General features: G+C 41.2%; 1 protein-coding gene across 1 annotated transcript; it reads right to left on the bottom strand.

Moving 5' to 3' along the window:
- Positions 1–416: 416 nt before the first annotated feature.
- Positions 417–14116, bottom strand: LOC116271739 (zinc finger protein 680-like). The gene is made up of 4 exons (XM_031660343.1): positions 13748–14116; positions 1954–2080; positions 849–944; positions 417–453 (listed from the first exon to the last, which is right to left on the bottom strand). The coding sequence occupies exons 1-4, from the start codon at positions 13775–13777 to the stop codon at positions 431–433; spliced, it is 276 nt and encodes a 91-aa protein (XP_031516203.1). The 5' UTR covers positions 13778–14116; the 3' UTR covers positions 417–430.
- Between the last annotated feature and the right edge of the window lie 11125 nt (positions 14117–25241).

Raw genomic sequence — 25241 nt, 5'->3', positions numbered from 1 at the left:
ACTATATTAGATACAATATGCTTTAAGTCAAGTACTAGTATGAGACAAAGAATGTTATTATATAATAGTAAAATGGATCAATTTACCAGGGATCTATAACTATTATATTTATATGTACAGGTAGGTATAACAAAGGGCTCCAAAATATATAAATATTGACAAAAGTGAAGCAAGAAATACATAGCAACATAATAGCTGCAGACACTGAGACCCCATTATCAATAATAAATAATAAATAGAAAATTCATGTAAAAGATTAAGAAAACAAAATGTAGATAACATTACAGATTGTAATATTTTGCATACAGACAAATATCTGAGAGTAGATAATTTATAAAGAAAAAAGGTTTATTTGGCTCACAGTTCAGCAGACTGTACAAGAAGTACGTGCCTGTATCTGTTTCTGGTGAGGGTCTCAGGAAGCTTTTGATCATAGTGGAAGGTGAAGAAGAACTGGACATATCACACGGTAAAAGATAGAGCAAGTGTGAGGTAAAAGAGCCAGGTTCTTTTAACATAGTTTCTCAAAATTATACAGATATTTGTGTGTCCCCAATAACAATGGAAAAGCAGTCAGATTGTGGAGTCCCTTATATGCCATGAACACGACTTTGGCTCTCATTGTAAACTTGAAGAGAGATCACCAAAACGAAAATAGAATCCTTAGAGAACTTTAAAGCATAAGACAGAAGATGCCTCTACGTGATAGTAAAATTTAAGAAATCTCAGTCTTCTCAGAAACTACTTCCTTTGGAGCACATCTTCTCAGGTCACATTTTGAGAACTGGCTTTCTCCTTGACCTCTGGACCTCTCATCTGTGGTGTTTGTTGTATTCACTCTCACATACCTGGGGGTTTAGTTACCATCTCATGTCTCTTCATATTCCAAGGCTCTTTCCCTTGCTTCAGACAAGCTATCAAGTCTAGCTTAGAGACAGCAATACCTGTTTTATTAAAAATAAATAACACAAATATTGCTCATATTCCACAAATAATGTGCTCATTAAAGAGAATGTAATAGAATGTTCTAGTAAATTGATCCCCCAATACTAATTTATAACATACATTTCTAAATATTTAGAAAATATTTTCAATTTGTATAGGCCCTTAATTTTACTACCCGGTACTACTGACTCAAAAATTGGTGGTGGCAATGAGATTTTAAGGTGTGGGCAACTGTATTTTATGCCACTAAATTACCTCAATTTCATCTGTCAGGAAGTGAAAAATACAATGATCTGCTCAGAAATGTGAAATGTTCAGATAATAATGAAACATCTTTAAAATTCCTCTTAAGCGGGAAGAGAACATCACACACCGGGCTATGATGGGGGAGGGGGAGGGGAGGATTGCATTGGGGTGCCTGATATAAATGACAGGTTAGTGGGTGCTGACGAGTTGATGGGTGCAACACACCAACATGGCTAGAAACCTATACATATCTAACAATCCTGCACGTTATGCACATGTACCTGAACTTAAAATTATATAATAATAGTAATTTAAAAATTTCCTCTTTTCCAGCGGTCTTGAGTGGCTCACACCTGTAATCCAGCAGCACTTTGGGAGGCAAGGCAGGCCGGATCTAATGTCAACAGATCAAGACCATCCTGGCCAACAAGGGTGAAACCCTGTCTCTACTACAAATACAAAAACTTAGCCAGGTGTGGTGAAAGCATGCCTGTGAATCCCAATACTCAAGGAGGCTGAAGCAGGAGAATCGCTTGAGCCTGGGAGGCAGAGGTTAAGTGAGCCAAGGTGCACCACTGCATGCTTCCTTAAAAGCCTGAGCAACAAGAGTGAAACTCCTCAAAAAAATTTTCTACACTTACAAATCCCTGTTTTCAGAAAACTCATTTATGGTAAGCATAAATCACCAAAACACATTCTACAGAAAAGAGAAATGAAACCTATAGAATATAATAGGAATTGTTTAATTAAAATTATCCTCACCCAGGAAGACCAGGTTTCTGTAGTTCTCTAACATAACATCTCTATATAAAGTCTGCTGAGCCGTGTCCAGGCATTGCCACTCCTCCAGAGAGAATTCTATGGTCACATCCTGAAAAGTCAACGGTCCCTGAAAAAAAAAACGAAACACACACATATATTTCCCAAGTGGCCACAGGCAGAATTTTTCATTTGACTCAAGATGAAATGATAGAATAAAGAGAACAGGTTCTAACTTATTGGGATGACCAAACATATCCACTAAAATAATTTTCAACACAGAAATATTCTCTAATGTATTCTCAAATTCTGAGAAAAAAGAATGCATAAGATCCGCAACACCAGTGTGGATAAGATACTTTTCTGGATAATAAAGTATAAAATTAAGGGCATGATAACAAACATGTATATTTTTTAGTGCTATATTTACATGATACAGAAGAAGTCTTGTATATTTTTCAGATCAAAAAGACATGCTGAGTTAGAAGACACCTCTCAAATTTTAATGTGTACAATTAACTGGAGATCTTGTTATGCATATTTGTTTCATAAGATCTAGAATAAAGTCTGAGTTTCCGAATTTCTGACAAGTTCACCAGTAATGCCTGTTTTTGGCGCAAAAAAGAATCTTTTCTCAAACATTCACCAAGTAGAGGAGCCTGTTTTTCCCAGTTTTTCTGGCCTGTAAACAAAGATGAGAGACCTCATTTTCCAAAGATAGATACATGCAAAGAAAATCTAAGAAAGAAAGGCAGGTGCCAGATTAAATGTGATCACTGGTGTACATCAGCTGCATAAAGATACTTAAAAGGCTGGGCATAGTAGCTCATTCCTGTAATCCCAGCACTTTGGGAGGCTGAGGTGGGAGGATCACGAGGCCAGGAGTTCAAGACCAGCCAGGCCAACATGGTGAAACCCCATCTCTACCAATAGTACAAAAATCAGCCAGCCATGGTGGTGCACACGTGTCATCTCAGCTATTCCAGAGGCCGAGGCAGGAGAATTGCTTGAACTCAGGAGGCGGAGGCTGCAGTGAGCTGAGATCGCGCCACTGCACTCCAGCCTGGGGGACAGAGTGAGACTCTGTCTCAAACGACAACAAAAAAAGATACTTAATGAAGAGAAAACTAATTTATAGTGAAAAAATCTGTCGGAGAGCTCTTCAACCAAGTGAATCATTAACATCAACTGCACTAGGACAAATTTATTTTATTTATTTATATTATACTTTAAGTTCTAGGGTACATGTGCACAACGTGCAGGTTTGTTACATATGTATACATGTGCCATGTTGGTGTGCTGCACTCATTAACTCGTCGTTTACATTAGGTGTATCTCCTAATGCTATCTCTCCCCCCTCCCCCCACTCCACAACAGGCCCCAGTGTGTGATGATCCCCTTCCAGTGTCCAAGTGTTCTCATTGTTCAATTCCCACCTATGAGTGAGAACATGAGGTGTTTGGGTTTTTTGTCCTTGCGATAGTTTGCTGAGAATAATGGTTTCCAGCTTCATCCATGTCTCTACAAAGGACATGAACTCATCCTTTTTTATGGCTGCATAGTATTCCATGGTATATATGTGCCACATTTTCTTAATCCAGTCTATCATTGATGGACATGTGGGTTGGTTCCAAGTCTTTGCTATTGTGAATAGTGCCGCAATAAACATATGTGTTCATGTGTTTTTATAGCAGCGTGATTTATAATCCTTTGGGTATACACCCAGTAAAGGGATGGCTGGGTCAAATGGGATTTCTAGTTCTAGATCCTTGAGAAATCGCCACACTGTCTTCCACAGTGGTTGAACTAGTTTACAGTCCCACCAGCAGTGTAAAAATGTTCCTATTTCTCCACATTCTCTCCAGCATCTGTTGTTTCCTGGGGTTTTAATGATCGCCATTCTAACTGGTGTGAGATGGTATCTCATTGGGGCTTGATTGGCATTTCTCTGATGGCCAGTGATGATGAGCATTTTTTCATGTGTCTGTTGGCTGCATAAATGTCTTCTTTCGAGATGTGTCTGTTCATATCCTTTGCCCACTTTTTGATGGTTTTTTTTTTTTCTTGTAAATGTGTTTGAGTTCTTTGTGTAGATTCTGGATACTAGCCCTTTGTCCGGTGAGTAGGTTGCAAAAATTTTTCCCATTCTGTAGGTTGCCTGCTCACTCTGATGGTAGTTTCTTTTGCTGTGCAGAAGCTCTTTAGTTTAATTAGATCCCATTTGTCAATTCTGGCTTTTGTTGCCATTGCTTTTGGTGTTTTAGACATGAAGTCCTTGCCCATGCCTATGTCCTGAATGGTATCGCCTAGGGTTTTTATGGTATTAGGTCTAACATTTAAGTCTTTAATCCATCTTGAATTAATTTTTGTATAAGGTGTAAGGAAGGGATCCAGTTTTAGCTCTCTACATATGGCTAGCCAGTTTTCCCAGCACCATTTATTAAATAGGGAATCTTTTCCCCATTTCTTGTTTTTGTCAGATTTGTCAAAGATCAGATGGTTGTAGATGTGGTTGGTTCAACATGCAACAATTAAAAAATGTTATTCATCGCATAAAGAGAACTAAAGATAACCAAAAAAATTATGTCAAAAGATGCAGAAAAAGATTTCAATAAAATTTATCACCCTTCATTTTTAAAATCCTCCACAAACTAGGCTTTCAAGGTACGTACTTCAAAATAATGAGTTATCTATGACAAATCCAAAGCAAACATAGTGAATGGACACAAGCTGAAAGCGTTTCTGTTTGAAAACTGGCATACTTTCTCTCACCACTCCTATTTAAGAGAATTGGAAGTCCTGGCCAGAGCAATCAGACAAGAGATAAAATAAAAGGCATTCAAACAGGAAGAAAGGAAGTCAAACTATACCTGTTTGCAGATGACATAGTTCTGTATCTAGAAAACCCTACAGTCTCTGCAGAAAAGCTCTTCAAACTGACAAACCACTTCAGCAAAATTTCAGAATACACAACAAATGTGAAATTAGCCAGAATCTCTGTATATTAACAACATTCAAGCCAAAGCCAAATCAAAACACAATCCCAGGCGGTAGCGGTGGCTCAAGCCTGTAATCCCAGCACTTTGGGAGGCGAGATGGAAGTGGGATCGAGGTCAGGAGATGAGACCATCCTGGCTAACAGTGAGAGCCCGTCTCTACTAAAAATACAAAAACTGTAGCCGGGCGAGGTGGCAGGCGCCTGTAGTCCCAGCTTCTCGGGGAGGCTGAGGCAGGAGAATGGCGTGAACCGAGGCCGAGGCTTGCAGTGAGCTGAGATCCGGCCACTGTACTCCAGCCTGGGAGGCGGCAGAGCAAGACTCCGTCTCAAAAAGCAATCCCCATACAATTGCCACACACACACACAAAATATCAGAATTACACACCTAATCAGAGAAGTGAAAAGATTTCTATGTCAAGAATCACAAAACACTGCTTAAAGAGTCAGAGAGATAGCCGGTGTGGTAGCTCATGCCTGTAATCTCAGCACTTTGGGAAGCCCGAGGTGGATCATTTGAGGTCAGGAGATCAAGACCAGCCTGGCCAACATGATAAAACTATCGCTACTAAAAATACAAAAATTACCTGGGCATGGTGGTGGGCACCTGTAATCCCAGCTATTCAGGAGGCTGAGGCAAGAGAATAGCTTGAATCCAGGAGGCAGAGGTTGCAGTGAGCCAAGATTGTGCCATTGCACTGCAGCCTGGGTGACAAAGCGAGACTCTGACTCAAAAATAAAAAAGAAAGAAAAAAAGAAAAAAAAAATCAGAGATAACACAAATAAATGGAAAACCATTCTATTCTATGCTCATAGGTAGAAAAGATCAAAAATGATTAAAATGGCCATACTGCCCCAAAAAGAAGAGATTTCATGCTATTCTTATCAAACTACCAAAAACATTCTTAACAGAACTACAAAAAATTATTTTAAAATTCATATGGAACCAAAAAAGAGCCAGAGTAGCCAAGGCAATCCTAAGCAAAAAGAACAAAGCTAGAGGCATTACATTACCTGACTTCAAACTATACGACAGGGTTACAGTAACCAGTCACATAATACTGGTACAAGAAACAGACTCATAGACCAATGCAACAGAATAGAGAGCCCAGAAATAATGCCACACACCTATAACCATCTGATCTTTGACAAAACTAACAAGAGGAATGTGGGAAGAATTCCCTATTTAATAAATGGTGCTGGGATAACCACCTAGCACTATGTAGAAAATTCAAACTGGACCCCTTCCTTACATCATATACAAAAATCAATTCAAGATGAATTAAAGCCTTAAATGTAAAACTTAAAATTATATATTTAAAAAAAAAAACCCTAAAGATAACCTAGAAAATACCATTCTAGACATGGGAACTAACAAAGATTTTATGATGAAAATACCAAAAGCAATAGCAACAGCAGCAATTGACAAATGGGACCTAATTAAACTAAATAGCTTCTTCACAGCAATGGAAACCATAACAGAGTAAACACACAACCTATAGAATAAAACATTTCCAAACTATGCATTTGACAAAGGTCTAATGTCCAGAATCCATATCCATAAAAAACTTAAGTTTACAAGAAACAAACAAACGGCCTCCTTAAAAAGTAGACAAAAGGCGGCCGGGCTCAGTGGCTTATGCCTGTAATCCCAGCACTCTCAGAGGCCAAGGTAGGTGGGTCACCTGAGGTCAGGAGTTCGAGATCAGCCTGGCCAACATGATGAAACCCAGTCTTTACTAAAAATACAAAAAGTTAGCCAAGCATGGTGGTGGACACTTGTAATTCCAGCTACTCGGGAGGCTGAGGCAGGAGAATCTCTTGAACCCAAGAGGTGGAGGTTGCAGTGAGCCAAGATCACACCATTGCACTCCAGCCTGGGCAACAAGAGCCAAACTCCGTCTTAAAAAAAAAAAAAAAAGTAGGCAAAAGGCTAGGAGTGATGGCTCACGTCTGTAATCCCAGCACCTTGGGAGGCCAAGCAAGAAAGATCACTTGAGGTCAGGAGTTTGAGACCAGCCTGGCCAACAAGGTTAAACCTCGACTACTAAAAATACAAAAATTATAGCAGAGTATGGTGGCAGATGCCTGTAATTCCATCCACTCAGGAGGCTGGGGCAGGAGAATCGCTTGAATCCAGGAGGTGAAGGTTGTCGTTTGCTGAGATTATGCCACTGCACTTTAGCCCGGGTGACAGAGTGAGACTTCGTAGACAAAAAACATGAACAAATGTTTTTCAAAATAAGATACATATCTGGTTAACAAGCATACCAAAAAAATACTCATCAGTAGAGAAACGCAAAGAAAAAACCACAACGAGATTCCATCTCACAACAGTCAAAATGGCTATTACAAAGTCAAAAAATAACACGCTGGCAAGGTTTCAGAGAAAAGGGTATGTGCTGCTAGCAGGAGTGTAAATTAGTTCAACCATTGTGAAAAGCAGTGTGGTGGTTACTCACAGAACTAAAAATAGAATTACCATTTGACCCAACAACTTCATAATTGGGTATATACCCAAAGAAATGTAAGTTATTCTGTCATAGACACACGCACATGCATGTTCATTGCAGCACTATTCACAACAGCAAAGACATGGAATCAACCTAAATGCCTACCAATGGTAAACTAGAGAAAGAAAATATGGTATGGTAAGGTGTGGTGGCTCATGCCTGTAGTTTCAGCACTCTGGGAGGCTGAGGCAGGTAAACTGCCTGAGCTCAGGAGTTCAAGACCAGCCTAAACAACATGGAAAAACCCCATCTCAACAAAAAATACAAGAAGAAAAATTAGCTGGGCTTGGTGGCACACACCTGTAGTACCAGCTGCTTGGGGGCTGAGGTAGAAGAACTGCTTGAGCCTGGGAGGTTGAGGCTGCAGTAAGCCGAGATCACGCCACTATACTACAGCCTGGGTGACAGAGTGAAACCCAATCTCCAAAAATAAGTAAAATAAAATAAAATAAAAGATTTAATAGAAACAAAATATGGTACATAAACATCATGGAATACTGTGTTGCCATAAAAAGCGACCAAGATTATGTTATTTGCAGCAACATGGATGGAGCTGGAGACCATTATCCTTAGAAAACTAATGCAGAAAGAGAAAGTCAAATGCATGTTCTCATTTATTAGTAAGAGCTAAATAAGAACACATGGGCACAAAGAGGGTAACAACAGACACTGAGTTCTAGTTAAGGGTGGAAGATGGAAAACAAAGAGGATCAGAAAAATAATACCTGTGTAGTACTGTGCTTAATACCTCAGTGACAAGATATTCTGCACACCAACCCCCCGACACAATTTTACCTATATAACAAGCCTGCACATGTACTCCTGAATCAAAAATAAAAGTTAAAACAAAAGAACTCGCTGGCCAGGCACAGTGGCTGGCTCACACCTATAATCCCAGCACTTGGGAGGCCAACACAGGCTGATCACGAGGTCAGGAGTTTGAGACCATCCTGGCCAACACAGTGAAACCCTGTCTCTACTAAAAATACAAAAATTAGCCAGGCGTGGTGGCAGGCGCCTGTAGTCGCAGCTTCTCGGGAGGCTGAGGCAGGAGAATTGCTTGAAACCAGAAGGCCGAGGTTGCAGTGAGCTGAGATTGTGTCACTGCACTCTAGCCTAGGCAACAAGAGTGAAACTCTGTCTCAAAAGCAAACAGACAAAAAACAAAAGCAAACAAACAAAAAAACAAAGAACTCTATGGGTTGGGGAGAGTGCAATGCAAGTGGAAGGACTGGTTTGTGCTACAAAGAGTGGCCCAGGTGTGACTCTACTCTGATTAATTTCTGGGTCCATGCAGGGAGATGAGATTATGAACAGATTGTCTAGAACCCCAGGTTGGTGGCGAAAACAGGTTGCTGCTGCAGATTCAGTGTCTGGGGGTTGGGATACACCAGGAGACTTGTAGACACTTTTGTGAGTTTTTGGCAAGAAACACTAGGATCAAAAATGCCGTGGTGAAATTCCTGAGGGTGGTACCTAGTCCTAAGAGGGATGTGGACAAGTCAATGTGTAGTGGGTATGTTTGTTAGAAGGTGGGAATCCTGTGGTGGCAGCAGTGGAAAAGGGGGGTCTGTTATCAGAACTTTTTCCCCCTAAATTTGTATCCTCTCTCACCCTGGGTGGAGACCTGAAATCACAGGGTTAATGGGCAGTGTGATGGCCTGTGTAGAGAAAAGCGAGCCTCCCATTCCCAGACACCCATAGATCCATTCCAGACCAGGCCTCTGTGATATCTCTCAGCTGAAACCAAATTTGTAGAACTTAGTAAACACCAAGCAATTCTCCAACACCAACTCATTGCCTAACATTTGAATTCTGACACCACCCAGAGTCAGCACAGACCCTGATTCAGGGTTCAGTCTCACAATATTGTTCTTACTGCAGATGCCAGTCACAAACCTCATGGGCCCATCTGTTTCTGAGCTACTGTTCAAAAACTGGATACTCTCATAACCTTCCTCAAGTTCAATAATATTATAGAGCTACTCACAGAACTCAGGAAAACATCAGTTACATTTATCAGTTCATCAGAAAAGATACAATCCAGGAAAACTCAGAAAGAAATACCCTTCCCATTATGACTTAGATGGTGTTCTCTTTTCTTACCTATCACACAGCCAGAGACAGACTGCACACTATCTCCTTTTTCTCATTTAAATAAATAAATAAATAAATAATCAGCTGAATTTGTTTTTAGTGGTCAACCTAAAATACTTCTTAATCAAGCATTACTTAAGTTTATTTCCTTTCAACAGGCTTCTGAACTTTTAGCTACCCCCAGTCTGAGTCGACATACAACCCCATTTTATGTAGTTCCTAAGAACATGACGACTTCAGGGTAAAACATTCTCTGATCTAAGATCTCATTTTTTCACCCTCCCTTTGCCATCACCTCCCACCTCCTAATATTGTTTGCTCTTCCATATGAAACAAGGCCCTTGTCTGCCTAAATTTGCAATCTTTAAAGATCTTATAGTTAGTACATCCTCCTCTTGCAATACTCTTTTGGAATTCAATTATTTTTCCAACATAAATCTAACTTTGTTTTACCTTACAAAGTCTAGAAACTACCTCAAAACAGTAACAATTTCATCTTCAGTAAGACCCTCCCAATCCCCTTTCATCTTAACCTTAACTGCATCTGGCTGTGGGTCTCCAACTTTCCACGGCTCTGTAGCTTCTCTCAGGATAAACACTTCTTCCATGGCTGGGGTGAGCAGGCTGGAATATCTGCAGAGAAGACTCCCCCCAAAAAACTAAGTGATCCTTTAATAATCTCCTTTTGCAGGCTCAGTATTAGCCTTAGCTTAATTAGAGTCACTGGGTTCAGGCTTTAATTTTCTTTTTTTCTTTTTTTTTTTTTTTGAGACAGAGTCTTGCTTTGTCGCCCAGGCTGGAGTGCAGTGGTGCAATCTCAGCTCACTGCAATCTCCAACTCCTGAGTTCAAGCAATTCTCCTGCCTCAGCCTCTGAGTAGCTGGGGACTACAGGTAGGCACCACCACGCCCGGCTAATTTTTTGTATTTTTAGCAGAGACGGGGTTAGCCAGGATGGTCTCGATTTTCTGACCTCGTGATCCGCCCGCCTCGGCCTCTCAAAGTGCTGGGATTACAGGCGTGAGCCACCGCGCCCAGTGTCAGGCTTTAATTTTCATGTCAGAGTTATTCACATAGTTTTTGAAAGTAAGTGTTCGAAAAATTCAGCAGAATTACTCTAACACAGTGTTCATGTAAGGGAAGGAAATTTTAAGGTGCTTACATTTTATATTGCAGTAAGATAAGCAAAAGTATCTATTCCCTTCAGACAGTAAATGTATTATTTTACTATTTCCATTAAAAATCCTGTAGTAAACAATTAGTCATATGGGAACATTTCTAGAGGGTACAAAGTTTCAGCTCATAAAATTTAGCATGAAACTCAGATAGCAATATTAACAGGATATAGAATACAGACATTCATAGTTACAAATTTACCCTGCAAAAAGAGGAACTGATCTTTTCCCGAATCTATGTAACTCAACAATTATCTACCATTTTCTTGTGGATATGTGTGCATTTTCTGAAGCCAAAATGGAAGACAGATTTTTCCTATTTCACCCAGCCATAAAAAACAGACCAGAGAAAATTCCTAAACTCATTCTGGGAAAAGGGTAAATAAAAATTTTTAACAAATGGAATATACAATTAAATATTTATTCTGAAATTCACCTCTTTTTTGCCCTTGGTAAATATTTTCTTACCTTTCTTTCAATCCCTAGTAACAAAATGCAATTTACCGTTAAAAAACTGAGGTCAAAATAAGCGAACAAATCTTTTCAAGGTACAGATGTGTCTGATTCATGTATCAAGTCAGGCCATCCAATCACTTGAGAGATTCTCCCACTTCATTCTGCTCACTTAAGTGCCCAATAACCCCTTCTCAGGAGACTCTGAACTAAGCCCCAGTGAGCCCCAGGTGCATTTTACTTTGCAAGTTCTTACACCATCTCACTGGGATCACTACTTGTTTTTTGTTTTTTTTTTTTCTTCTTTTGGGATATTATTTTTGTTTTCACAGATTCTCACTATTTTTCTTTCACTATTTTTTCATTATATTTCTTTCACTATTGTTCTGCCCCCTTAGAGAACGCAGGGGGCAGAAATTATTTCAATGTTTTTCCCGCAATACCAGCAACTGATTGGCTGACCAGCAAGAAATGGAAGCTGGGTTGGGTGAAGACAATCTTAATGTCTCAAGGGTTAGCTTTTCGAAGGAAGAGTAAGCCAGGAGATTCCTCTCAACCCCAGGGCATCCCCCTGCTTCCTTGAAAGGCTACACTCCATACCTCAGATTGTCCCACAGGAGAAAATGACCAGGAGCTGATATTCACCAGACACTCTAGCAGACATAGCCATGGGGGATATTTCAGTTAATTCCCAGACAGTACTGAAACCCAGGACCAGGAAAAAAAGTGAAGAATGTCTGAAAACACATCATTCCATAAAGTTTTCAAAGCCTTTACCCCAAAACATAAATCTGTGGGCCTAGGAGGAAAAACAAAAAAACAAAAAATAATCAGGGGATTATTTTTGCTTTCTTCTCATGGGAAATATTTACAAACAGAAAACAAATATTAGGAAAAGTGCCATCCAATGCTTTGTTAAAAAAATAATTAAAATAAGGTATCAAAAACGTACACTAAAGGACAAATAGTAGGCCAGGCATGGTGGCTCACGCCTGTAATCCCAGCACTTTGGGAGGCTGAGGCGGGCAGATCACGAGGTCAGGAGTTCGAGACTAGCCTGGCCAACATAGTGAAACTCTGTCTCTACTAAAAATACAAAAATTAGCCGGGCATGGTGGTGCACGCCTGTAGTCCCAGCTACTCGGGAGGCTGAGGCAGGAGAATTGCTTGAACCCAGGAGGTGGAGGTCGTGGTGAGTGGAGATCAGGCCACTGCACTCCAGGATGGGCAACAGAGCAAGATTCTGTCTCAAATAAAAAAAAAAAAAAAGGGCAAATAGTAATGTGAATCAGAGAGGAAAAATTGACATTTGGGAAGGTAAGAATGAAGCGGAAATTTTGTATTTTACTGCAAGCCAGCGTTAGGCTGCAGGAATTGGGGGTTTGGGAGTACACATAATACTCTCCTTGGGATACCTGTAAAAAATGCAGGGGGGGCAAAAAATTAGTCCTCTGAGGAGTGTGAAAATAATTAAGAATAATTAAGTGGCAGGCAATTAGAATGAGGTGGCTCTAGTCCCTGATATCTACTTTTTAAAAAATCTAAGTCGGCCGGGACCAGTGGCTCACACCTGTAATCCCAGCACTTTAGGAGGCCGAAGAGTGCGGATCACCTGAGGTCGGGAGTTCGAGACCAGCCTGACCAAAATGGAAAAACCCCGTCTCTACTAAAAATTCAAAATCAGCCCGGCGTGGTGGCACATGCCTGTAATCCCAGCTACTCGGGAGGCTGAGGCAGGAGAATCACTTGAACCCAGGAGGCGGAGGTTGCACTGAGAGGAGATCGCGCTATTGCACTCCAGCATGGGCAACAAGAGCAAAACTCCGTCTCAAAAAAAAAAAGAAAAAAAATCTAATTCGAGAGTTTTTTTTTGGGGGGGGGGTAAATTATACATTGGGGGAAACAGAACTCAGGTTTAACCCACTATAAACTACAAATAACCTCTGATTATATAAACGGGAAATTTCCATCTTGATTGTACAAATTGAGAAACTATGTAACTGTACATAGCCTATTATTGAATCTGGTTTTCTTCATTATACACCTTTAAAAACTCTTTCCGTCAAATCCCTTCCATAGACCATAAACTACAAACTATATAGCTAGGTGCTCTACCATTTTTGAATCACTCTTTGATTAAATTCATTACTTTAGTGGTGACTGACATAAATTTTTAATAGAAGAAAAGAGGGACTGGAAACCTCACTGGACTGAAACTCTTCCCATTCATGAACCCGCACCCTGAGTCAGGATTCTCCCCTGACGCCCCTCCCGTGGTCCCTGCACAATCTGTGAGGCGCGGCCCTGCGGGTGCAGAGCGGCCCAGAAAGGGCTCAAGGCCAGGGCACAGTCACAGCGCCTGGAGGAGACAGGTGGCCCGGGGTCCCGCAGTCAGCGCAGCCGCCATCTTATGGCTGAAGGGGACTGAGGCCGAGCTGGGCAAGAAGAACTCCAGGCGCAGATAGTGGAGCTGACTGCCGGGAGGCCTGAGTCCCGCCACAGCCACTTCCCACCGGTTCCAATCAGCCCCTTCCCTTTCTTGGGATGTCAGACAGGCACTCTCACCATTTCTAGGCTTCCAGGGGCACCTGGCATCTTAGCTGTGGAGCTCCCAACTCCGCAGGTTACAGGGCCACAGAGTATGAGGTCACAGAGCAGTCAACACGAGACTGAAAACCGGCGCTGCAACGAGAAATAACCGCCGGGCCACCTCTCGGATGCCGCCTTTTCCGCTCCAGCTGTGTCCCTGATTGGACGGTTCCTAGACCAGAGTTCCTGATTGGATAATTCTTGAATCCCCGCCTCCTCAGACCCTGAGTGACAGAGATGTGATCAGATGCTGGACTGAATGAAGACTGATGGGCTGCGCCGTGGCTCACGGCTGTAATCCCAGCACTTTGGGAGGGAAGCCCAGGCGGGTGGATCACTAGAGGTTAGGAGTTGGAGACCAGGCTGGACAACATGGCAAAACCCCGTCTCTACTAAAAATAAAAATTAGCGGGGCGTGGTGGCGGGCGCCTGTAATCCCAGCTACTCCGGAGGCTAAGGCACGAGAATCGCTTGAACTCGGGAGGCGGAGGTTGCAATGAGCCGAGATCACCCATTCTGGGTGAGAGAGAAAGACAGTCTGCCCCCCGCCAAAAAAAAAAGAAAGAAAAGAGTGACAGTCTAGGCTGCAGCAGCCTTTTCAGGCAGGGCTTCCTCCCTGAACTAAGTAAGCCAGGCCAACCCCAGAGGGTATTTGCATTTAACCTTTTGTATAAGGTCATATTCTTTTTTTTTTTTTTTTTTTTTTTTTTTTTTTGGAGACGGAGTCTCGCTCTGTCGCCCAGGCTGGAGTGCAGTGGCCGGATCTCAGCTCACTGCAAGCTCCGCCTTCCGGGTTCCCGCCATTCTCGTGCCTCAGCTTCCCGAGTAGCTGGGACTACAGGCGCCCGCCACCTCGCCCGGCTAGTTTTTTTTTTGTATTTTTTAGTAGAGACGGGGTTTCACCGTGATAGCCAGTATGGTCTTGATCTCCTGACCTCGTGATCCGCCCGTCTCGGCCTCCCAAAGTGCTGGGATTACAGGCTTGAGCCACCGCGCCCGGCCAGGTCATATTCTTTTATAAATGATACATTATATGGTTATTCACAAATGAAAAGAATATAATAACAATTATCTAAAATTTTCTGATTTTATGTCCTTCCTGACTTCTGTTTTCTTTCATCAGATTTCCTGAGGTTTTAAAAAGAAGGCAGTCCTCTGAAATAAAATGTGAGCTGCATGTGAATTTTAAATTTTCTAGTAGCCAAACTTTAAAAAGAAAAAACAAACAGGCCGGGAGCGGTGGCTCAAGCCTGTAATCCCAGCACTTTGGGAGGCCAAGACGGGCGGATCACGAGGTCAGGAGATCGAGACCATCCTGGCTAACACGGTGAAACCCCGTCTCTACTAAAAAATACAAAAAAACTAGCCAGGCGAGGTGGCGGGCGCCTGTAGTTCCAGCTAGTCGGGAGGCTGAGGCAGGAGAATGGTGTAAACCCGGGAGGCAGAGCTTACAGTGAGCTGAGATGCGGCCACTGCACTCCAGCCTGGGCGAGAGAGCGAGACTCTGTTTCAAAAAAAATAAAATAAAAATAAAAATAAAAAATTCGTGTACAAATACTTTTTGGAATATAATTAAATTCCTTTAATAGCATTTAAGTGACACCTCATTACATTTCTTAGTGGTTTCTTCAGGGATAACTATATGCATCTGTAACAGATCATGATCTACATAGAGTTTATACTGTACTATTTTAATAAATGTAAAATATGAAAAACTTGCTGTTGAAGAGTTTTAATTACTTCCTTCTATTCTTTGTGCTATTCATACATTTTACATCTACACATATCTCACAATACTGTGTTATAATTTTTCCTTAAATAGTCATAAGTGTTGTAAAGAAATTGAGAGGAAATAGTGTTTATAAATATTTGGAGGTAGATATTTTGGCGCTATTACTTTGGGCTATTTATAAATATTTGAGGCAGATACTTTGGGGCTAACAGAAACACCGCTTCTCTTTTAAATTTTACCCACAATGTTTGCATTTTTAAGTACATCTTGTCTACAGTAATTACTACTGTGGTGTCTTAGTGGTGATTTTCTATTTTGCATTGTCTTCTACATTGATTAGTACTTGGAATTTTGTAAAGAAAAATGTTTTCTTGGCCGGGCGCGGTGGCTCAAGCCTGTAATCCCAGCACTTTGGGAGGCCGAGACGGTCGGATCACGAGGTCAGGAGATCGAGACCATCCTGGCTAACACGGTGAAACCCCGTCTCTACTAAAAAATACAAAAAAACTAGCCGGGCGAGGTGGCGGGCGCCTGTAGTCCCAGCTACTCCGGAGGCTGAGGCAGGAGAATGGCGTGAACCGGGGAGGCGGAGCTTGCAGTGAGCTGAGATCCGGCCACTGCACTCCAGCCTAGGTGACAGAGCAAGACTCTCTCTCAAAAAAAAAAAAAAAAAGAAAAATGTTTTCTCTTTTTTTCTACTTCTTTCTCTTCCTTCCTTCCTTCCTTCCTTCCTTCCTTCCTTCCTTCCTTCCTTCCCTCCCTCCCTCCCTCCTTCCTTTCTCTCTCTCTCTCTCTCTCTCTCTCTTTCTTTCTTTCTTTTCTTTCTTTGATGGAATTTCCCTCTTGTTGCCCAGGCTGGAGTGCAATGGCGTGATCACAGCTCACTGCAACCTCCACCTCCCAGGTTCAAATGATTCTCCTGCCTCAGCCTCCCAAGTAGTTGGGATTGCAGGCATGCACCACCACGCCCGGCTAATTTTGTATTTTTGGTAGAGACGGGTTTCTTCATGTTGGTCAGGCTGGTCTCGAACTCCCAACCTCAGGTGATCTGCCCGCCTTGACCTCCCAAAGTGCTGGGATTACAGGCGTGAGCCTCGGTGTCCGGCCTTCTTTTTTTCTTATTTGTATTTTTCTCTATGGATTCATGGATTTTTTTTTTCTAGGTTTTAATCCAATGCCAATAATATTCATTGTATTTTTCACATTTTTCCAGCTTGGGATCCTGGGAAGTCTTTCAGGTTGATTTTCTCTGACATGACTGCTTCTGTTGTTCATAAAGCACTTTTAAACTTTTTGAATTAGCAATACACTACCTTAACTTGGATTTTCCACTCCAGTGCTAGAATTATCTCTTATTACAAGTAGTCTTGCTTTTTTTTTGTTGAGGAGTGGTGCTTACAAACCATGATATGAGAGCTAGGCATGCCCATTATTACTGGGGTGTCACTGCTTCTGCAACCTCACAGCAAACAGAGTTTGAAAAGGTGCATATTAATATTGACTCCTGTGTAACACATCTCTGTCTCTCTCTCTCAATAGATACGTTATGATACATGCATTTATCAAGATATTCTCAACTACAGTCTAGAATTCTCTTTTTTTTAACTTTCAGGAGAAGCAGGCACTAGTTATATTATATATGTATATAATAACATAGAATGCTTTTAAAAATTACTAATCTATACACTTATAGATGAGCAATACCAACCAGAACACAATGTTTGTGTTCAGTTCTTGAGTCTTGCAGTATTTAATCAAAATACTGTTATTCAAAGTGATTTACACCAAGTCCTTTCATTCCGACCTTCTTCAAGAGGGTTAGGTGATAAATTTCTAGTAAGGGTAAACTCTTTTTACTTCCTGCATTTTATCTGAATTTTCCCCAAATCCTTGTTGTTTATAATTTGCAGAGAGGAACATTCCTTCTTTGTGCTGTACAGTTCTATAGGTTTTGAAAGCTGTCTAGAGTCGCATAGCCATCTTCAGAGTACCACACAGAACTTTGTTGCCCTCAAAATTATCTGATGCTTCCTATTTGTAGTTAACTCTACACTCTTTGGCAATCAGTGATTATTCTCTTTTTATTCTTCTTTTGTAGGGAGGTCTTTCTATGTTGCCCAGCCTGTTCTCAAAATCCTGGACTCAAACAATCCTCTCACCTCAGCCTCCCAAAGTGCTGAGATTATACACTTGAGCCATCAAGCCTGGCCTGATTATTATGAATCCCTATAATTTTATTTTTCTACAATGCCATATACTTGGGTTATATAATTTGTAGTCTTTTAGATCTTGCTTTCTTCAATTAAAGAAATGCATTTGTGACTCATATATACTGCTATACTGTGATTTTTTTTTTTTTTTTATTGACAACTAGGATTCTATTGTATGGATGCACTGGTTTGTTTATTCATTCACCTGTTGAGAACCATCTTGTTTACATCCAGCTTTTTGCAACTACAAATAAAGTGATCAATAGATATCCACAAAAAGTTTCATTTCAGCATTGGTTTTCAGTTTGCTTTAGTAAGACCTAGCAGTGGGATGGCTTGATAACATAGTAAGTGTATGCTCAACTTTATAATAAACCACTAAACTATTTTCCAAAGTTACTGTAACATTTCATATTTCTAGTTCTAGTTAATCCAAATTTTCATTGACAGTCTTTGAAATTTTTCTTTTCATGATTGCCATTTTCATAATTGTGTGCTATCTCATTGTTATTCATGCTTTATTTTTTTCCATTTCTGTTGGGAAACCCGAATTTTATAATCAATGCAGAAAGAAATGTATAAAATGCTTAGGGATTAACCTTGGATTCTGGAAACTGACTTCCAGAAATCTGCTATGCAATTAGAGCTTTACAAACATTAAACAAAAATTATAGTTTATTCTTTGTGTCCTTTCTTCCTTCCTTCTTTCCTTCCTTCCTTCCTTCCTTTTCTTTCTTTCCTTCTTTCTTTCTTTCTTTTTTCTGAGATGAGGTCTTGCTCTGCCGCCACGGCTGGTGTGCTATGGCGCGATCTCCACTCGCTGCAACATCTGCCTTTTGAGTTCAAGCGAGTCTCATACCTGAACCTACTGCGAACCTGGTATTACAGGCAAATGCCACCATGCCCAGCTAATTTTTGTATTTTTAGCAGAAACAGGGTTTTGTCATGTTGGCCAGGCTAACCTAACCTCAAGTTATCCACCCTTCTTGGCCTTCTTTTCCTTTCTTTCTTTTGAGAAAGATTCTCTCTCAGCCAGGCAGGAACACAGTGGCATGACTGCAACTCACTGCAACTTCAACCATCTGGGCTCAAGCAGCTTTCTCACCTCAGCCTTCTGAGTATCTGGGACACCACTCATGTGCCACCATGCTCAGCTAATTCATTATTGTTATTTTTAGAGGTGAGGTCACACTATGTAGCCCAGGCCTGTCTCAAACTCCTGAGCTAAAGTAATCCCCCCACCTCAGCCTCCCAAAATTCTGGAATTACGGGCAGGAGCCATCACATCCACATTGATGTTTTATTTTTTATATCAAAATATGAAAAATAGCATTGATGTCCATAAATAGACTCCAAGAAAATGTTATACATATTAAAAAAGTAATTTCCAAAGCAAATACTAAAATTGAAAGCAATTGAAATAAATAAAAATAACTAAATATTATATAGATAATATGACCAGAAAGAGAAAAGGTTAGTTTTTCTGACTTTATTTATTTATTTTCCAGCATCGTTTATTAAATAGGGAATCTTTTCCCCATTGCTTGTTTCTATCAGGTTTGTCAAATATCAGATGGTTGTAGATGTGTGGTCTTATTTCTGAGGTCTCTATTTTGTTTCATTGGTCAATGTGTCTCTTTTTCTTTTTACCAGTACTATGCTGCTTTGGTTACTATAGCCTTGTTGTATAGTGTGAAGTCAAGTAGCATGATGCCTCCAGCTTTGCTCTTTTCACTTACAATTTTCTTGGCTATACAGGCTCTTTTTTGGTTCCACATGAATTTTAAAGTAATTTTTTCTAGTTCTATGAAGAATGTCAATGGTAGTTTGATGGGAATAGCACTGAATGTGTAAATTACTTTGGGAAGTATAGCCATTTTCATGATATTGATTCCTCCTGTCTATGACGATGAAATTTTTTTCCATTTGTTTTTGTCTTCTCTTATTTTCTTGAGCAGTGGTTTGTAGTTCTTTCTGAAGAGGTACTTCACATCCCTTGTTAGCTGTTTTCCTAGGTATTTTATTCTCTTTGTAGCAATTGTGAATGGGAGTTCATGCATGATTTCACAATCTGCTTGTTTATTGTTGGTGCTTGTGATTTTTGCACATTGATTTTGTATCTAGAGACTTTGCTGAAGTTGCTTATCAGCTTAAGAAGCTTTTGGGCTGAGACAACGGGATTTTCAGGTTATAGCATCATGTCATCTGCAGAGACAATTTGACTTCCTCTCTTCCTAGTTGAATACCCTTTATTTCTTTCTTTGGCCTGATTTTCCTGGCCAGAAATTCAAATACTGTGTTGAATAGGAGTGATGAGAGAGGGCATTTTGTCTTGAGCTGATTTTCCAGAATTCTTCCAGGTTTTGCCCATTCAATATGATATTGGCTGTGGGTTTGTCATAAATAGTTCTTATTGTTTTGAGGTGTGCTTTTTCAATACCTAGTTTATTGAGAGTTGTTAACATGAAAGGATGTTGAATTTTGTTTGTTTGAGACAGAGTCTCACCCTGTTACCCAGGCTCGAGTGCAGTGGCATGGTCTCAACTCATTGCAACCTCTGTTTTGGGTTCAAGGGATTCTCTTGCATCAGCCTGCAGGGTAGCTAGGATTAAAAGCACCCACCACTATGCCTGGCTAATTTTTGTATTTTTAGTAGAGATGGGGTTTCACCATGTTGATCAGGCTGGTCTCAAACTCGTGACCTCATGATTCACCTGCCGCAGCCTCCCAAAGTGCTGGGATTACAGGTGTGAGCCACTGCACCCAGCCAAGGAATGTTGAATTTTATTGAAGACTTTATTATTAGTATTATTATTTTATTTTATTTTTTTTTTTTTGAGACGGAGTCTCGCTATGTCACCCAGGCTGGAGTGCAGTGGCCAGATCTCAGCTCACTGCAAGCTCTGCCTCCCGGGTTTACGCCATTCTCCTGCCTCAGCCTCCCGAGTAGCTGGGACTACAGGCGCCCGCCACCTCGCCCGGCTAGTTTTTTGTATTTTTAGTAGAGACGGGGTTTCACCGTGTTAGCCAGGATGGTCTCGATCTCCTGACCTCGTGATCCGCCCGTCTTGGCCTCCCAAAGTGCTGGGATTACAGGCTTGAGCCACCGCGCCCGGCTATTTTATTTTTTTGAGAGGGAGTCTCACTCTGTCACCCAGGCTAAAGTACAGTGGCACAATCTTGGCTCACTACAACCTCCACTTCCTAGGTTCAAGTGATTCTCCTGCCTTGGCCTCCCAAGTAGCTGGGATTACAGGTGCACACCACCACCCCTGGCTAAATTTTGTATTTTCAGTAGAGGCGGGGTTTCACCATATTGGTCAGGCTGGTCTCAAACTCCTGACCTTGTGATCCACCCATTTTGGCCTCCCAAAGTGCTGGGATTACAGGTGTGAGCCATTATGCCCAGCCCTTATTGAAGACTTTTACTGCATCTATTGAGATAATCATGTGGTTTTTGTCATTGGTTCTGTTTATGTGACAGCTTACATTTATTTTTATTTTTATTTTTATTTTTTATTTCTTTTTTTTAGACACGGAGTCTCGCTCTGTCACCCAGGCTTGAGTGCAGTGGCACGATCTCGGCTCACTGCAAGCTCTACCTCCCGGGTTCATGCCATTCTCCTGCCTCAGCCTCCCCAGTAGCTGGGAGTACAGTCGCCTGCCACCACGCCCAGCTAATTTTTTTTGTGTGTATTTAGTGGAGATGGAGTTTCACTGTGTTAACCAGGATGGTCTCGATCTCGTGACTTTGTGATCCGCCCACCTCAGCCTCCCAAAGTGCTGGGATTAAAGGCATGAGCCACTGCGCCCAGCCTATGGCTTACATTTATTGATTTGCATATGTTAAATGAGCTTCGCATCCTGGTGATGAGGCCGACTTGTTTGTAGTGGATAAGCTTTTTGATGTGCTGCTGGATTCCCTTTGCCAGTATCTTATTGAGGATATTCACATCAATGTTCTTCAGAGATATTGGCCTGAAGTTTTCTTTTTTTGTTGTGTCTTTTCCAGGTTTCGGTATCAGGATGATGCTGGCCTCATAAAATGAGTAGGGAGGAGAGTCTCTCCTTTTTAATTGTTTGGAATAGTTCCAGAAGAAATGGTACTAGTAATATAGGAGTTATTAAGAAATTATTTTAGGCACTTAGCAAGGGTAAAAAAGTTCTCAGTGAAATTTTCCTTTAATAGAAAGCAGCCAAAAACCATTTCTTTTCTAACATAAAGCAGCCTGAAAAGTCAAGCTGCAAGCATAGATAAGCAAGCTAGAACTTTGCATAGATGAATGTGGGCAGCTGTACTAAAAGCCAGGTCAACCCACTATGGCAATTCCCCCTTCCTTTTCTTTGTCCCCATGTGTGCAGGAGTCAGCCAGGTAGAGGCCACATTTGCATAATAAAAGATTGGGGTGGGAGGGCAAGCTTTTTTGCAGGCTGTGTAAATGGTACACCTGGTCAAACCAATGCTTTGAGCTTTTTGTAAATCAATAACCCCCTCTTCAAGCCTCTCTAAAAAATCAATTGCATTCTGTTCCAAACCTGGAAACATTGGGTGCCCCACTTTCTCTGCATGAGAAAGCTCTCTCACTCCCTCTGTCTCTTCTTTCTTCTATTAAACTTTCTGCTCTTTAAACACACTCCAAGTGTGTATGTCTGTGTCATTAACCTTCTCAGCATGAGATGATGAACCCCAGGTATTTACCCCAGATAAGGATACTCCTTCACCAGCTCCTTTTTTACCTCTGGTAGAATTCAGCTGTTAGTCCATTCTGGGCTTTTTGTGTATTTTTTTTTTTTTTTTTTTGTTGTTAGTCTATTTATTACTCCCGAAATTTCAGAACTTAGTTCGTTTTTTCAAGGATTCGACTTCTTCCTGGTTTAGTCTTTGGAGGGTTTATGTGTCCAGAAATTGATCCATTTCTTCTAGACTTTTTAGTTTATTTGCAAGGAGGTGTTTATAGTATTCTCTGTTAGTAGTTTGTACTTTTGTGGGGTCACTGGTGATATCCTATTTATCATTTTTTATTGGGTTTATTTGATTTGTCTCTCTATTCTTCTTTTCTAGCTACTGGTCTATGTATTTTATTAATTTTTTCAAAAAAAGCAGCTCCTGGGCCAGTCGTGGTGGCTCAAGCCTGTAATCTCAGCACATTGGGACGTCGATCAGCTGAGGTCAGGAGTTCGAGATGAGCCTGCCCAACATGGTGAAACCCCATCTCTCCTAAAAATATAAAAATTAGCCAAGCATGGTGGTGCATGCCTGTAATCCCAGCTACTCTGGAGACTGAGGCAAGAGAATCACTTGAACCCAGGAGGTGGAGGTTGCAGTGAGCCACGATCTTGCACTCCAGCCTGGGCAACAAGTATGAGACTCCATCTCAAAAAAACAAAACAAAACAAAACAAAACAAAACAAAACAAAAATCCAGATCTAGAATTCATTGATTTTCTGAAGGTTTTTCATGTCTCTATCTCCTTATCTCCCTCAGTTTTGCTCTGATCTTAGTTATTTCTTGTCCTCTGCTAACTTTTGAATTTGTTTGCTCTTGCCCCTCTAGTTCTTTTAGTTGTAATGTTAGGGTGATGATTTGAGATCTTTCTAGCTTTCCAATGTAAGAATTTAGTGCTATAAATTTCCCTCTTAACACTGCTGTAGCTGCATCCCATAGATTCTGGTACACTGCTTTTTTGCTCTCGTTGACTTTAAAGAACTTCATGATTTCTGCCTTAATTTCACTTCGTGTTCTCTGCCTTAATTTCATTATGTACCCAGACGTCACTCAGAAGCAGGTTGTCCAATTTCCACGTAGTTGTGTAGTTTTGAGTGAGTTTCTTAATCTTGAGTTTTAATTTGATTGCACTGTGGTCTGAGAGAGAGTATAATATAATTTGAGTCCTTTTACATTTTCTGAAGAGTGTTTTACTTCCAATTATATTATTAATTTTAGAGTAAGTTCCATGTGGCACTGAGAAGAATGTATATTCTGTTGTTTTGGGGTGGAGAGTTCTGTAAATATCTATCAGGTCCACTTGATCCAGACCTGAGTTCAAGTCCTGAATATTCTTATTAATTTTCTTTCTCATTGATCTAATATGAATAGTAGAGTGGTAATGTCTCCTAGTATTATTGTATGGAAGTCTAAGTTTCTTTGCAGGTCTCCAAGAACTTGTCTTATGAATCTGTGTGCTCCTGTATTGAGTGCCTGTATATTTAGGATAGGTAGCTCTTCTTGTTGAATTGATTCCTTTAGCATTATTAAGGGAGGAGACCACCCTTCATATTATCTTATGCCCAATTTCTGCCTCCAAAGAAAGAAGAAGCAAAAACTAAAAGGCAGAAATGAAATCCACAGGCAGACAGCCCGGCACCATGCCCTGGGCCTGGTTAAAGATTGACCCCTGACTTAACCAGTTATGTTATCTGTAGATTCCAGACATTGTGTGGGAAAGCATTGTGAAAATCCCTGTCCTGTTCTGTTCTTTTCTGATTACTGGTGCATGTAGCCCCTAGTCACGTACCTCCTGCTTGCTCAATTGATCATGACCCTCTCACACTGACCCCCTTACTGTAGTAAGCCCTTAAAAGGGACAGGAATCTCTCACTTGGGGAGCTTAGTTTTTGGAGACATGAGTCTTCCCAAAGCTCCTGGCCGAATAAAGCCCTTCCTTCTTTTTTTTCTTTTTTCTTATTTTTTGAGATGGAGTCTCGCTCTGCTGCCCAGGCTGGAGTGCAGTAGCACTATCTTGGCTCACTGCAAACTCCACCTCCCAGGTTCATGCCATTTTCCTGCCTCAGCCTCCCGAGTAGCTGGGACTACAGGTGCCCGCCACCATGCCCAGCTAATTTTTTTTTGTATTTTTAGTAGAGATTGCGTTTCCATGTTAGCCAGGATGGTCTCGATCTCCTGACCTCGTGATCCACCTGCCTTGGCCTCCCAAAGTGCTGGGATTACAGGTGTGAGCCAGCATGCCCAGCCAAGCCCTTCCTTCTTTAACTCGGTGTCTGAGGGGTTTTGTCTGTGGCTTGTCCTGCTACATTTCTTGGTTCCCTGACTGGGAAGTGAGGTGATTAATGGATAGACGGTCAAGGGAACCCCTTAGGTGGCTTAGGCCGGCCCTGTGAAGCATCCCTGTAGGGAATTCCGGCCAGCTTGAGTGACACGGATCTTGAGAGCACTCCTGGGTAGGTATTTTACCCTGGTGGAATGCCTCATCAGAGCGGTGCAAAGCAGGCCCCCATGGAGGATCAATGCAGTGGCTGAACACCAGGAAGGAACTGGCACTTGGAGTCCAGACATCTGAAACTTGGTAAGACTGGTCTTTGTAACTTGCCCACTCCATTTGAGTGGAAGCATGGCCTGATCACCCACAACGTGCCTGTAATGGCACTTTGGTTTTTGTTTTTGACTTGACTTGTATTGCTTGATACTTTGGTTTTGGTTTTGACCTGGCTTGGATTTCTCAATACTCTGATTTTGGTTTGATTCTAGTTTGGTGTAAACTGTGAAAGTGTACATATGCCCTTTTAACCC

Source organism: Papio anubis, chromosome 20, assembly GCF_008728515.1.
Source record: "Papio anubis isolate 15944 chromosome 20, Panubis1.0, whole genome shotgun sequence".
Classification (NCBI taxonomy): Eukaryota; Metazoa; Chordata; class Mammalia; order Primates; family Cercopithecidae; genus Papio; species Papio anubis.
Note: the sequence above shows the minus strand (reverse complement) of the source record. Positions and strands in the feature narration are given on the sequence as shown.